General features: G+C 38.3%; 1 protein-coding gene across 1 annotated transcript in view; it reads left to right on the top strand.

Annotated features, from left to right (window-relative positions):
• lsm1 (LSM1, U6 small nuclear RNA associated) overlaps positions 1-16,318 on the top strand; it is a 22,284-nt gene extending 5,966 nt beyond the window's left edge. Inside the window, exons 2-4 of the mRNA XM_043712723.1 lie at positions 10,638-10,706; positions 14,745-14,860; positions 15,744-16,318. Of these exons, the coding sequence (XP_043568658.1) occupies positions 10,638-10,706; positions 14,745-14,860; positions 15,744-15,914 (356 nt within the window). The 3' untranslated portion in view covers positions 15,915-16,318. The remainder of the gene's footprint in view (positions 1-10,637; positions 10,707-14,744; positions 14,861-15,743) is intronic.
• The last annotated feature ends 390 nt before the right edge of the window (positions 16,319-16,708 follow it).

The following is a 16,708-nucleotide window of genomic DNA, read 5'->3' as shown; positions in this document are numbered from 1 at the left end:
CACAAAGCCATGTTGACTATCCTTATGGTCTTATGGCCTTTCCAAATACATGTACATCCTATCCCTCAGGATTCCCTCCAACAACTTGCCCACCACCGAGGTCAGGCTCACCGGTCTATAGTTCCCTGGCTTGTCCTTACCGCCTTTCTTAGACAGTGGCACCACGTTTGCCAACCTCCAGTCTTCCAGCACCTCACCTGTGACTATCGATGATACAAATATCTCAGCAAAAGGCCCAGCAATCACTTCTCTCGCTTCCCACTGAGTTCTAGGGTACACCTGAGGCTGGTACAATTGCAACATTTAAGAGGCATTTGGATGGGTATATGAATAGGAAGGGTTTGGAGGGGTATGGGCTGGGTGCTGGCAGGTGGGCCTTCATTGGGTTGGGATATCTGGTCGGCATGGACGGGTTGGACCGAAGGGTCTGTTTCCTTGCTGTACATCTCTATGACTCTATGACCTGATCAGGTCCTGGGGATTTATCCACCTTTACCCATTTCAGGACATCCAGCACTTTCTCCTCTGTAATTTGGACATTTTGCAAGATGTCACCATCTATTTCCCTACAGTCTATATCTTCCATATCCTTTTCCACAGTAAATACTGATACAAAATACTCATTTAGTATCTCCCCCATTTTCTGTGGCTCCATACAAAGGCAGCCTTGCTGATCTTTGAGGGGCCCTATTCACTCCTTAGTTACCCTTTTGCCTTTAATGTATTTGTAAAAACTCTTTGGATTCTCCTTACTTCTATTTGCTAAAGCTATCTCGTCTCATTTTTACCCTCCTGATTTCCCTCTTAAGTATATTCCTACTTTCTTTATACTCTTCTAAGGATTTACTCGATCTATCCTGTCTATATCTTACATATGCTTCCTTCTTCTTAACCAAACCCTCAATTTGTTTAGTGATCCAGCATTCCCTATACCTACCAGCCTTTCCTTTCATCCTGACAGGAATATACTTTTTCTGGATTCTTGTTATCTCATTTCTGAAGGCTTCCCATTTTCCAATACCGTCAAAATTGGCCTTTCTCCAATTTAGAACTTCAACTTTTAGATCTGGTCTATCCATTTCCATCACTATTTTAAAACGAATAGAATTATGGTCTCTGGCCCCAAAGTGCTCTCCCACTGACACCTCAGTCACATGCCCTGCCTTATTTCCCAAGAGTAGATCAAGGTTTGCACCTTCTCTAGTAGGTACATCCACATACTGAATCAGAAAATTGTCTTGTACGCACTTAACAAATTTCTCCATCTAAACCTTTAACACTATGGCAGTCCCAGTCTATGTTTGGAAAGTTGCAATCCCCTACCATAACTACCCTATTATTCTTACAGATAGCTGAGATCTCCTTACAAGTTTGTTTCTCAATTTCCCTCTGACTGTAAGGGGTCTATAATACAATCCCAATAAGGTGGTCATCTCTTTCTTATTTCTCAGTTCCACCCAAGTACCTTCCCTGGATGTATTTCCGGGAATATCCTCCCTCGACACAGCTGTACTGCTATCCCTTATCAAAAATGCCACTCCCCCTCCTCTCTTGCCTCCCTTTCTATCCTTCCTGTCGCATTTGTATCCTGGAACATAAAGCTGCCTGTCCTGAAGAGAATTGACTCAATTATCGTCATGTCAAGCTGTAGTCAGTCTGATGAGGGACGTTGACAGTAAGGGAATAGAGCTGAAAATGTGCTGCTGGAAAAGCGCAGCAGGTCAGGCAGCATCCAAGGAGCAGGAGAATCGACGTTTCGGGCATGAGCCCTTCTTCCATAAGGGAATAGACTCCATTATCACCTTGTGCTGAAGTAATTCTGGTAAAGGACATTGACAGGCATGGAATATACTTACATTATACTCCTAGTATACTCAAATGTTGTCGCATCGAGCTTTAACCAATCTTTCGAGTAGCTTGATAGTAAGAGAATATACTCACTGTGCGTACTCAATTATTGTCATGTTGAGCTATAGTCAATCTGCTAAAAGCCATTGACAATAAGGGAATATACTCTCATTGGGTGACTAAAATCTAGCAAAAATCATGAAAAACCATCTGTAAAAGCTTCAGTAAAGTTTTTAAAATGTAGATATTTGGCTGAAACAAATATGGGTCCTTTACAGGTAAAGTTAGTAGAATTTATGATGGGGAATCGGAAAATGAGAACATTTGACATAAAGCATTTGATATTGAAAGTATTGCTCTCGTGACCCCTTTTAGTATTTCAAACAGTTAAACTTTACTTTGAAAGAATCACTTTTGAAAACCAGATAGAGCTTCGAGTCTGAAGTTCTTTTTTAATGCATCCAAAGCTTGTGAATCTTGCTCATAGAAGAGGGCTATTTTCCCATTAGTTATTTGTTATTCAATGAATTGGGATTATCTTTCTTTTCAGACCAGATAGTAGTGGTAAAAAGCTATTTTAAATAAATTCTCAGTATAAACTAAACATTGGTAAATGGATCATCCATGGGAATAATGGTTTTTAAAAAAAAATATTTGTAGTACTGAAACTGGCTTCCAGATTGGATAGTATACTTGTCTTTACACTCTCATAAAAGGAGCTTACCTACTATAAGTTCTGTGAATAGAAAAATAAATCTCCAGTCTTTATGCAGTAACCCTTTTTTAAAATTCATTCATGGGGTGAGCACGTCACTGGTAAGGCCAGCATTGATTGCCCATCCCTAATTACCCAGAAGGCAGTTAAGAATCAATCACATTGCTGTGGGTCTGGAGTCATATGTAGGCCAGACCATATAAGGATAGGAGCTTCCTTCGCTAATGGACATTAGTGAACCAGATGAGCTTTATCCCAACAATCAGCAATGGATTTATGACTTAATTCCAGGTGTTTTTTAACTGAGTTCAAATTGCACCATCTGCCATGGCAGGAATCAACTTGGGTCCCCAGAACATTCGAGGAGAAAGTGAAGACTGCAGATGCTGGAGATCAGAGCTGAAAATGTGTTGCTGGAAAAGTGCAGCAGGTCAGGCAGCATCCAAGGAACAGGAGAATCGACGTTTTGGGCATAAGATTCCTGAAGAAGGGCTTATGCTCGAAACGTCGATTCTCCTGTTCCTTGGATGCTGCCTGACCTGCGCTTTTCCAGCAACACATTTTCAGCCCTTTTCTCCCCAGAACATTACCTGGGTCTCTGGATTAACAATCCAATGTTAATACCACTAGACATTGCCTCACCTGAGAGTGTTTAAGATTGAAGTCCCTGTATACATAGTACATTGATGTGCATGTGTGTGTTTGATGAGTAGAGAGTATCATTTTATATCAGAACAGTTATACCCTTCCACCGCCAAAATTCACTCATTGTCTTTAAGTCTTTTGCTGAAACTAAACCATGTTAGAGAGGGTTTTGCCATACCCCATGGTCCAGACCTGAACATAATTTACTATGTTGAGCAAAGGAAATTTTCAAAGGTCATATTTACTCTCTTCATATCAAAGGTGCAACAGAGTACCTGGCTGTTCAAAACTAGTTTCCAAAATGACAGTCCAGCCAACATTAGGAAGAAACTGCATGGTTCTTCTCAATTGCTTTATCCACAAAACACTTGTAGTGAGCCACTGCCAAAGTACACCTTCTGAGAAAAAGATTTTGTGTGAGAAATTACTTTCCTTTTAAGGCTTCAATAATTTGATAGCATAGTCAGGAAAGGATTCCTCCCCACTGGTTAACACTACATTTGACACTGACTCCTCATTAGTGATTTTATTTGTTAGTTTATACAGTATTTTCTTGCATTCCTCTATTTATTTTGTAAAAATTCCTCAGATCTAAAAACTTTCTGTTTTGAAACAAAGTATAATGAGCTATTTGTATAATCTGTCAGATTTAGCTGATTATGCTCATTATAACAGAATTTACACTGTAAATATTGCATATTTTTTTCCAGACCGTTTCCTTCAACTGATTGGCACGATCATTGTTTGCTATGTCTGACTGCTACTTGCAAGATGGCAAAATGCCTAGGTTGGCTATTGTCTTTTTCCTACATATACAGAAGGATTGGTTACACCTTCTGCTATCCATCATCCACCTGTGGTTGAAAACAAATTCTGGTTAATCTAACTCTGTCCAGCTGCTGAACACGTGCCTGGCAGTGCCCAGTTGACTGTTACCTGTATACTTAAAAAAGAACGAACATAAAAGGCAAAATTGGACCACAGATTCTCCTCATCAACATGCAAAAAGTTGTGTGAAAGAAAATTGCTAATCCTTAATTTGTATTCTTACATTTGCATCCTCATCTTTTTCTAGCATTAATCTGTTCCTATGATATAAACTTGGCTCTTTCTATCCACCTAGCTTTTACTCCTAGTTCAAATAGGTCAACATTAGTACAGCAGTCATTTTAGTCAGTTTTCCCCATGGTAACTTAACCTTTGTGAGCTATCACCATTTCCCTTTCTGGTGCTATCTGGAGGAGCTTCTGTGCTGATGCAGTCAGGAAGTTCTTTTAAAAGTATCGCTTTGCCCTTTCAGAAAAGTTTAAACCATATGATCCAAAAATAATTTTTGCAAAGCAAGCAAGTATACTGACAAAATTCTCCTTTTTGACCAAAGAGGAGGTAATGACAAGGGCTGCCTGAGAATGTGCAGACCGATGTTCTTCGCTGAGTTATACAGTTATCGCGTTGTACAACACTGAACAGACTGTCAGGTCCAACTTGTCCACGGCGACCAGACATCCTAAACTAGCCGAGTCTCATTTGGTCCATATCCCTCTTAAACCCTTCCTGTTCATGAACCCATCTTGATGCCTTTTAGATGTTGTAATTGTACCAGCCTCCACCACTTCCAGTGGCAGCTCATTCCATATACACACCACCCTGTGTGAAAAAGTTTCCCCTTAAGTCCCTTTTAAGTCTTTCTCCTCTCACCTTAAGCATATGCCCCCTAATTTTAGACTCGCCCACACTGGGGAAAACTCCTTGGCTATTCATCCTAACCATGTGCCTCATGCTTTTATAAACCTCTACAAGGTCGCCCTCAGTGTCCTACACTCCAGGGAAAATAGCCCCAGTCTATTCAGCCTCTCCCTATAGCTCAAACCTTCTAACCCTGGCAACATCCTTGTAAACCTTTTCTGCACCCTTTCAAGTTTAACAATACCTTCCCTATCGCAGGGAGACCAGAACTGAACACAGTATTCCTAAAGTTGCCTAACTAATGTCCTGTATAGCCACAACATGATATCAATGCACTGACCAATAAAGACAAGCATATGAATCGCCTTCTTTCCTACCCTGTCTACTTGCGACTCCACTTTCAAAGAACTATGAACCTGCACCTCAAGGTCTCTTTGTTTGACTACACACCCCAGGACCCTATCATAAAGTATAAAAGTCCTGCCCTGATTTGCCTAAAAAAAATGCAACACCTCACATTTATCTAAATTAAACTCGATCTGCCGCTGCTCAGCCCATCTGATCAAGGTCCCATTGTATTTCAAGGCAACCTTCACTGCCCACTACACCACCAATTTTGGTGTCATTTAAAAAATTACTAACTATTCCTCCTATATTCACATACAAATCACTTATATAAATGATAAAAAGCAGTGGACGCAGCACTGATCCTTGCGGCTCACTGTTGGTCAGGCCTCCAGTCCAAGAAACAACCCTCTACCATCATCGCTCTATATTTCCTTGGCTTTTGCTTACCACCTTTCTTAAATAATGGCACCACATTAGCCACCCTCCAGTCTTCCAGCACCTCACTGGTGGCCATCAGTGCAAATATCTGACCAAGGGGCCCAACAGTCACTTCCCTAGCTTACCACAAAGTTCTAGAATGCACCTGATCCGGTCCTGGGGATTTATGCACCTTGATGCATTTTAAGGCGCCCAGTACGTCTTCCTCTTGGACACTTTTCAAGATATTGCTGTTTATTTCTCAAAGTTCTATAGCTTCCAATTGCTCCACTGTAAATACTGGTGCAATACTAGATATTCATTTAGTATCTCATCCATTTCATGTGATTCCACACACAGACTGTCTTGCTGATCTCCCTAGTTGCTCTTTTGCCCTTGATGTATTTGTAGAATCTCTTCGGGTTCTCCTTAATCCTAATCTTTAACCTTATTTGCCAAAGCTATCTCATGTCCCCGTTTTGTCTTCCTGATTTCCCTCTTGGGTTTACTCCTACTGCCCTTATATTCCCATTCACCAGCTGATTGAGCATTTCCAACCCCTCTAATCTATGCCATAGAGATCCACTTGATCTTTCAAGATAGCATGACTGGCGGGATAGAAATAGATTTATTACATGGGGGATATTTGGACTTTGTGTAGTCATATAAGTGATTGCAAATTTTCAACCTGTTTTACATCTTTCCTAGTTCTCTTCCACTGCTATCATTAAGAACATCATAGCAATATTTAGCTCTTTTCCCTCTCTTACAGAGCGAAAGGATCGAGAAACTATTGCATAGTGCCTTGTAAAATGGAGAAGATTGCTGTGAAATGCTGATTTGTAGAACATTCTCTGAATTTGCATTCCACTCTTGAATGAATCACTTAATAAGCAAAGCTTCTTTCTGAAGGGAAATAAAATAAACAGCGTTGAAATAACATCAAGCACTCAGTGCTATGGATTCTACTGTTTGGTACATAATTCAAGGAGCTTCATACTATTTTGCTTTTGTGTTGAAATAGACAATCACTTCTGGAAACTAGAAAGAAAAACAGAGAATTCTGGGAACTTGCAATAGGTCAGGCAGCACATGAAGTATTAGCAGTCCATCTCTCCATTTTCCATTTCACTTATGTAAGTTTAGTGATTTTCGTATGAAATTTCAATAGCAATTACTTATTTTTATTTTGAATGTAAAATGTTATCGGGCAATTGTTCCCCATTTACAAGAACGGGGAACTATGCTATCTGAACAATATGGTTAGGAGGTCCCTGCCTTATTTGTAGAGAAAATGGGAACATTTCCAGCAACCTCTATTGTACTGCAGACAGAGCTGGATAACACATTAGGATGCTAGTTATCAGCGGCGGAGCCCTTGGCGAAGAGATGCTGGCTCATTGTAACTTATTTTTGAGTGGAATAATAACAAACAGTGAGCAAGCTAAGTTTTCTTCCATCAGTGAGCCATTTTACTCAACTTAAATAAAATGGCTTCTAACTATCTTCATGTAATCTTCTGAAGCTAATGAAAGTTTGCCCTCAAAACCTGTTGCCTGTGTTTCTGTCGCTGTGCTCACAACAAAAGAGGAAAGTCTCAGCCAGAACAACCACTTTCAATGTTGTAGTCTACCTCATCAGCAATTTAATTATCTTTCATTTTCAGTCCCTTATTTACAAATACTTTGCAGTAAGGCAAATCACATTAATCTAACATTTGACTTGAGATAATGCTACTCGCCCTCATCTGTTTAATGACATCACAAAGTTATTTGGTCCATTTTATTTTTCTATGTTCAAGAGCTGATTGGCTCAAAATTAAAGCTCTCAAGTAATGGAATAACGATTTTTCACGTCTTAAAATTTGAAATATAATTGGTTTACTAAAATGGTTGGCCTGAATCCTGCAGCTACACATATAGGACCTTGCTGTGTCAATTCAAGAGCTTTTAGTAACATACCTTTCATTCTTGTCCTCTTTTTTGACCTCATATTAATACTGTTTCTTCTAAAATTGAAACAATTTGTATTTTATTAAAAACATTTATTTATATCTATTATGGAAAATGATACCAAAAAGTTGCACAGAGATGTAATGCAAAATTAATGTTGAAACAAAATGAAGGTACTTCTAACCAAAACAGGAATTTGAGGGGCGTTTGGAAAATATTTATTGTAAGAGACAAAAACAGCTATAGGAATATGTAATCAGAAGGAAGGTTCTGTAGCTGCATGACCTACAAATTAATTTCACAGATCATGAAATATTTCCAAATCAGCAGCCCTGTCAAGTTGCATTCCACATGAACAAAGTTACCTCCACAACTCTGATGTATGAAGATAAAGCAATCTCCCCAGGCTGGGTGAATTTTCTTATGTATGTATCCTCTTTTAGATTGTCTCAACAAATGAAGGAAATTCCTCTCAAAATGTTGGCATACAGCATGCTGCTAGGTGCTTTAATCCACTTGAGGTTATTTGCAAAGAAAAGAATTCTTCTGCTTCTTGTTTACTCAATGAGAATCAAAGGGTCACAGATGTTTGGAAAATCTTTTATTCAGAATAAACTGCCATGTATCATTTTCATGTTAATAGCCTTGATGTAAGTGACAGATTGCTGTATTTCAATTCATAAATTAAAAGATGCCAATATTCATCTAGACAATGCATTTTTAGTATGCAGAACAGGACCGTTTTCAAACAATGTAGCAGCAAAAATGGCAACATCTACTGAAATGTGTGCTCATCCTATGTTCAAAATTCCAAAAGGATACCTTGCGTCATAAAATGACTGCGATGTCATTTTTAATGTTTAACCAATTTAATTGATTAAAGGGGGGAATATTCTCAACTTATGCTATTAATTCAATATTGAAAACAGCCCATTTATTTATGACAACTACCTCTGTTTCCGTAGCAGTTCTAAAGTAATAAAATATTTTGAGGCATTATGCGAGACCATTATGTGTCGACATTTGGCATCAGAAAATATGAAGATAGTTGATCCAAAAACTTTGTCATAAAAGTAGGTTTTAAAGGATGCCTTAAAGCAGCAAAGAGATAGAAATGTGGATGGTGTTTTATGTGTGGAGTTCATGATCGTAGTGCCCAAGCATCTGAAATCAATATTCCCTGAAATCTTTGTGGCTGTGTATTCACTTTAAACAGCATGTTAATGCTGTGCTGATGCATTCACTCCCAGTTTCTCCAGCCTTTCCCTCACATCAACCTCAGAGGTCCAAACAGCGGGCGGAGAAATTAGTGGGAACATTGACTGAAATCATTCTCAACAATGGTAAAACAATTAAATTGGGAAAGTTTTGAGATGCCAGAATAAGAGGAGTGGAGGTGTCTCCAATTTTATAGGGCTGGAGGAGGTAATAAACAGGAGGAGCAAGGTCTTGGACGGATTTATAAACAAGGATAAGCATTTTAAAATTGAATGCCTGTCGTTATTACTTAGCCAGAAACTGATGTGTGAACGTAAGCGGCACGCACAGGAATTGGGATTTGGTGCAAGTAAGGGCATAGGAAGCAGAGTTTTCTAATGCCTTGAGTTTACAGATAGTAGAATGTGGGAGCCTGACCAGCATGAAATAGTTAAGTCCAGACTATCAAAGGCATGCATGAGTGTTTCAGCAGCAGACAGGTTGAGACAGGGCAAAGTGAGATGATGTAAGAGGTGGAAATATGCAGTTTTAGTGATGGCACGAATCTGTGGTTGGAAGCACATTTTTGTATCAAACATGATTCCAAGCTTCCAAAGATAGTTCAGCCTCTTAACAGATGCTAACGAAGTGATAACAGTCAGAGCGAGGAGATGGAGTTTTAGCATGGTGATGAAAAATAATGACTTCAATCTTCCCAATGTATGATTTTAAGCAAATTTTGGCACGTCTAGTATTGGATGTTAAAAACTCTGATAACTTAGAAATAGTAGAGGAGTCAAGGAAGGTGATGTGACATGGAGCTGGGTGTCATCAGTGTTGATGTGAAAGTCACTGCTCTGTTTTTGGATGTTGTGTTTTTGACTGAGGAGGACAGTTAAATGTTTCAGAGACACCAGTGAAACTGGTGCTGGAGCAGGAAGAGAAGCCATTTCAGATGATGCGAGCTACAATTAAATAATTGAGAATGGAATAAGGCAAGAACAATGTTAACTACTTCAGAGAAATATAAATTGTTGGATTATGAATTGTTTGGCCATTAATATATGTTGAATGAAGAAAAAAATCAGTATCTGCAATGAAGGAGTCTGTAAGGTTTAAATTTGATGTGCTTGAGAAGACTGATAGCCATGGGAGGTCAAAAAGCACAGGATAATGGATAAGTAGGATTTGGTTCAAGACAGAGTACAAGCATCAAGGTTTTGGATGAACAGAAGGTGAAGCTTGGGAAGTTGGAGGTGGTGGTGATGGCTGGGGGAATGGTGCTGGTGCTGGCTTGGGGGGCATTGGGGAAAGCATTGGAACTGTTGAATTTGAAGATATCAAAGGAATGAATGCGGGTTTCACCAGAAGTATGGCAGTGACAGATAGGCACCGTCACAAGGATAAAAGCTGTTGGTTTTTGTAATTAGCAGAGTATGAGTCTGAAACCTCATAGATTAATGCCTCAGTTAAGATAGCAGTCAGAGGAATGTCAGACATCAAGCGCTAACCTTCACACAACATAGATTCAAAGTTTTAATAATGGTTTATTCGCAGACAGAAACAGGCCATCTGACTCAAGTCCAAATTGATGTCTATGTCTACCAACTTCTGTTTCTGTTTACTCTTCAATAGGGAAGGTCCTGTACTGTGCATTGTCATTTAGGGATGGGACCTTCAAGCGTTCCAAAGTACAATTGTGTACTTGTGTTGAAGTACAGAGCAAAATTACCTTTAGTTTGTTCCTATCAGTTTGCAAGACTATTTTTTCACTGGACTCTTATGATTAATTGTACTACATAAAATATCTCTCTTTTTTTTATTAACAGAGAAACATTTAGTAGTACTTCGAGATGGGAGAACATTAATAGGATATTTAAGGAGTGTAGATCAATTTGGTAAGTATTATTATGGGAACAAAATAAAGTTATTTAAGCATTGTGGTGGATCAATCATTTTTGATCATTGAAAGTTGCATTGGCCATGTGGTCAAAGTTGTTAAATATCTCCATAGACAATTAAAAGAATTGTTGTGTTGCTATGGTGATGGATTTGAATCAGTACGGTTATTGCAGATCACTCGAGCTGGGAGAGATTTTAGCATTGGATTATGACCCATCACAGGAAGTATAGAATTGTTCAGATTCAGATTGTGATTGTTTTAATTGAATGCAGAAGCAGTACAAATGTAATAGGAATATCATTACTCCTCCCAGAAATTAAATAGAAGCGAAGAGGTATGAAAAGTTAGAATACCCATTTTAATGTTTTAAGAACATTTCACATATGACTACTTGGCAGAATGCACCTTGACACAATTGAAAGGAATAGTTAATAAAGAAATTGATATTGGTGGTCACAAGGAACATCAAGAGATTTAGATGTTCATATGCCAAGCCAGTAGTTTATAATAGCCTGACAAGTACTCCAACAAATGTGGTTAAATAAAATCAAGATTGAGCTTTTAAATATAAGAGGAGCAGTTCAAAAAAGGGGACTATGCAAAGCTCTATAGCTGGAATTTCTGTGCATTTGGAAGATTGAGTTTTATACTGTGTTGAGAGCAAGATTAATTAATTGTCTCTTGAAAGTGTCCAAATATGGCCCTTTGTTCAAGTAGGCCTGCAGAGCGCTGAAGTTCACAATTGGAAAAATCAAACTTAGTTTTTCAACCATCTCAGTTAGAACATTTTCATTTTTTTGGCCTTTTAATAGTTAGTCAAATGTGTTTACCAAACATCTTAGGAGAGTTTATTGTTCTTGTACAATTCAGAGGGATGGGAAATATTTTGTGTCAACTTTGTCAGTGACTTTTCTCAACAGTTCTTTTTGATCCTGGATATAAACCCATGATTTCTTTATCCCTTCGTAATTTTGCCTCTATCTGCTTAGAGTAACTCAAGTCACTTCATGTGTTTCAGCAGGAGAGATCATCAGTCTGCAAAGGAATATTATTGCCAATAGAAAAAAAACCTGTTAATGACATGCCCCACTTTGAAACTGCAAAATAGAATGGATTCAAGGAGATTTCCCTGAGGATTCTCTGTTAGGTGTTGTGAAGTGGAAGTGCCGGTGTTGGACTGGGTTGGGCAAGGTCAAAAATCACACAACATCAGGTTATAGTCCCACACGTTTATTTTAAAACACAAGCTTTTGGAGCTTCGCTCCTTCTTCAGGTGCTAGGCATGAATGCAGGATAAGTGCTCTGGCTGGGACGTTTGCTTTCATCATTTCAGCAATTGTGCAATGGGTTGAGAGTTGTAACAGATTCTGTAATGTTTGAGAATTGCTTCATTTTTAGATTCTGAGTTTGAGAGTGCAACTAGTTGCGAAGGAGACGGCAGGTTGTACAGCAATTATGTCAAAAATATCAAAATGCAGTTGCTAAGGTTTATTGGCCTGAGAAGTTGCTTTCCACTGAACTTCAGTTGTTCAAGTAGTTTAAACAGGTCTTAGCAAGACTTATACACTTAATGGCAAGATCCTAGGGAGTGTTGCTGAACAAAGAGACCTTGGAGTGCAGGAAAGTATTTTCCCTAGGGTGGGGGAGTCCAGAACTAGAGGGCATAGGTTTAGGGTGAGAGGGGAAAGATATAAAAGAGACCTAAGGGGTAGCTTTTTCACCCAGAGGGTGGTACGTGTATGGAATGAGCTGCCAGAGGAAGTGGTGGAGGCTGGTGCAATTGCAACATTTAAAAGGCATTTGGATGGGTATATGAATAGGAAGGGCTTGGAAGAATATGGGCTGGGTGCTGGCAGGTGGGACTAGATTGGGTTGGTATTTCTGGTCGGCATGGATGGGTTGGACCAAAGTGTCTGTTTCCGTGCTGTACATCTCTATGACTCTAAACAGAGAAATGATTAACACTAATGTGTAATTAGAACTTGAAGAACCACATCATTATAGAGCATATCAAGGTGATCTTTGGATGGAAAGTTTAATATAGCTGTCATTTCCACTCACTCACCTCTCAGCAAATATGTCAAAATGTCACACAGCAGAGGGTAGAATGTGACTCCTGTCATGACTCAAGAGGGTAGTGCATTGGAAATCCAACCCCACTATTCCCAGATTTGTCACAAATATCAAACCACTGAATTGCACAATTTTATCTAATTGTCTAATTCAGGTTAAATAAATGTGCACACCAGGTTTTCATGAACAGGAAAACAACTACTTATTGTGATAAAACTATTTTAACCAATAGCGATAAGGAGACATGAATTATTAACATATAAATCTATAATTAAAAATCTACCCCTTTCTAAAATTTCCATACAGATACAAACCCACAAAAGAGACAAGAGATGAGTATTATAGGTGTTGGGGAAGTACAAAAAGGTCAGAGAAGCACATTTCTGGTACCATTCTGGATCTCAGATGTTGATGTGTTGTTTCCTTTTGGCCTTCTTTCAACTCCTTCTAATTCTTTGCTAATACTATGAAGTTGTGGATGTTCTGATTTCCTCTCTTTTGTTCACTGGTTGAGGATTCGCCTTTTCAATGCCTCTTAAGATGGCTTTCCCCCTTCTTTCAACAGGGGATTTTGTAGAGGGAGGAACTTACAGAGAAAGATGGAGGCAGTAACTAACTACTAGATGTTTTCTTTCCCTTATCCATACAAACGGGAGAGAGAGATGGATGTTTTCTCTTTGCAGACTGGATTTTTCTCCTGTATTGTTCACACCCAAGACTGCAGCTAGATGCCGGAATCAATCAAGTGAATGTTACTATGCTGAACCTTTGAAAACCAATCAGAATGCTGCCTCTGGGTAAAATTGACTTGATCACATCCGGATCATGCCTTTCAGTCCTGAATGTTCCCTCATTATTTGAATAAGGCAACATTATACAACAAGAATATGTGCTTTTTAGATTTAGAATATGTGGCATTACATTTGGAATATAAATCTGTAGTGGCGGCCGTAAAACGATCACTGACTTAAAAACCCATCCCGCTCACTTGTCCTTTGAAGGAAGAAAATCTGTCTTACCTGGTCCAGCCCACATGTGATTCCAAACCCACAGCAATGCTGTTGATTGTAAACTGACCTTTGAAATGCCTTAGCAAACTACTGAGTCCAGGAGTAATTAGGAGTGGGCAACAAATATTGGCCCTCCAGTGATGTCTACATTCAATGAAAGAATTAGTGAAAACCCTATGTCAAATACATATTGACTGTGAAATACTATCCAATGTGGTTTATCTGAAACCATGCAGTTTGAAATTGACTTTGGAATTTTACTTTGGGGTAATAGGAGAGCTCTCTTTGAATTTGAACTTTGCACATGTTAGCTTATTTTGTCGACATATTCACTTGATTTTCCCAAATCTCCAATGCACATCTACTTCAGTGATGATGTTGTGGAGAAATGGTACTTTTTCTTTTGATGAAAATTATCATAGGTAAAACTATGGTGGGTTTGGATTGAATAGAAATGTAGCAACAGTTTTGACCAGCATGTTTCAAACTGTTCAATTCATGAGTTAAATAAGTATCATTTCATACAACTCTGATATAAAAAAATTTTTAAAAATTAATTTTATATATAACAGTTGAGACTATCCTAGCAAAAATTGTGATGTGACATATCACATTGCCCCCTGGGATGTAAGTTTGAGACTAATCCTCATGACACTTTCATCCTAACAGATCTAGGTTCATACTGTCCTGTAATCTGTTATGACTGAGATCTTTATTTTACATTTCACTGTATGATCTTTAAGTATAACCTTTAGAGAGAATTAGGTGTGAATTAAGAATTAAGCTTGAATTAAGCTGTAGAATTGCAATGCAATTACAACACAAAAAATGTGCTTTTATTGATGATCGTGTAGTGATCTTCTTCATGTATTGATTTAAAATCTCTTGAGAGTGGAATCCATGCTAATCACCAAGGCAATTATGTTTATGCTTCCATCACTGTGTTGCAGCTAATTTGGTTCTTCATCGGACAGTGGAACGAATCCACGTAGGAAGAAAATACGGTGATATTCCCAGAGGGATTTTTGTTGTCCGAGGAGAAAATGTGGTGCTTCTGGGGGAAATAGTGAGTTTAGTTTTTCTCTGATTTCCTACTTCATTATTTTTGAACCATATTAATCAAAACATTGACAGAAAATTGGAGAATAACTTTAGATTGATGTTCTGCTTTGCAAAAATTAATTAACCATTGATTACACCACCTACTTCTACCTAGATAGCATTGCTTGATGTCCCTGTCTCACCTCATTTCCTGGTGAAACCAGAATTTGTTCTTTCATTACCTCTGGACTTAAATATTTAAATGCACTCTAGGCTGGTCTCTCCCACTCTATCTTCTGTAAACCTGGGATTGTTCAAAACTCGACTGCTTATATCTTAAATAATAGCAAGTACCATTTCCCCTTTCAGGACAGCGCTCACTGCCTTACATTGGCTGTCAGTCAAGCAATATTTTATTTGTAAATTTCCTTCCTTATTGTCAAACCATCTGTTGCCTTATTCCTATCTATCTCTGTAATCTGCAGCACTATAACTCCTTGATATCTCTGCACTCCCCTAATCCTGACCTTTTGTGCATCCCCATTTTTTATTGCTCCACTACTGGTGGCTGTGCATTCAGTTGCCTTAACCAGAGTTTTCACATGTCCCCTGTACACCTCTGCATTCTCTATCTTATTTTCTTCCTTTACACACACTCCTCTTTGATCAAGCTTTTCGTCATTTTATCCATTGTCTCCTCATGTGGTTGGATACCATACTATGTTCATAATGCTTCTGTGAAGTGTCTTGGGATACTATTTTGTTAAAGGTACAATATAAATATAAGTTATTGTCATTATTGGATTAAGATTTGCAGTACTTTTCCTCTAATTCAGCAAGCAAAATGATGGTCTTGTTTAAATTTGATATTCTATTGCATTCCTTTAATGGCTGATTTTGCCTTACAGGATCTGGAAAGGGAGACGGATACTCCCTTACAGAGGGTGTCTATTGAGGAGATCCTGGAAGCTCAAAGAGTTCAACAGCATGAAAAACAAGAGGCAGAAAAGGCAAAAAGTGAAGCTTTGAGAGAACGAGGATTATCTGTCCCCCGTACAGATACTCTTGATGAATACTAAAGAAATCACTATTAAGAATACAATACCAGACTTTACCACATCACCTTTTTTTAAATGACTGGAGTTGGTAGGTTTCACTGCTGAAATGGGATAGATGATAACTATAAATGAATGAACTCCATATGTTAAAAAAAAGTTTTTAACAGACATTTTACAATGGACTTGCTGTGCTTTTTAAAACACAGCAACAAAGCAATAGAAAAATGCATTGAGTTAATTTATGGGTTGTTGAAATCCACTCTATCAATCTGAAAATGTAACAGTAAAAGACAATGAAGCTTTAATCACACGTGATGGGCTTTCCATTCAGCGAAAGGATGTGCCATACCAATCAATGTGTCGGTAGGTTTTTCTTACATTATCTTGCTGTGTATTTACCAAAAATAAAAATATCATTCATTTCATAATTTGCATAGTTTCAACTCATCCCTCTGTTAATTGTAGGATCTTGTTTATGCACAGATCAGTTCTCTTGTTTGAATGCAAAATAACACCATATTGAAAGTTGTGAGCAGTGAGTGAATACGTCATCGATAATCTATTATATGGCAATCTCACAATAACATTTGCTGATATACACTTATCTATGACCTAATTTGCACTCTTCCTGGCTACTTGTGAGCAGGAAAGTAGTATTAAGATATTCCTTTACGTGGAAAATTTGTATTTCCACTAGTAGCACTCTGGAGGGTCAGCATATTTTGGTATAGTTTTGTGAAAATGGCAAGTTTTATCCTACTTTTGGTTTCTTTCATAGTTCCAACGATTAAATTAATTTGCTGAAACTGATCTAC

This window comes from Chiloscyllium plagiosum, chromosome 22 (assembly GCF_004010195.1).
Source record: "Chiloscyllium plagiosum isolate BGI_BamShark_2017 chromosome 22, ASM401019v2, whole genome shotgun sequence".
NCBI classification, from domain to species: Eukaryota; Metazoa; Chordata; class Chondrichthyes; order Orectolobiformes; family Hemiscylliidae; genus Chiloscyllium; species Chiloscyllium plagiosum.
The sequence above is the reverse complement of the archived record's forward strand: the minus strand, read 5'-3'. Positions and strand labels throughout refer to the sequence as shown.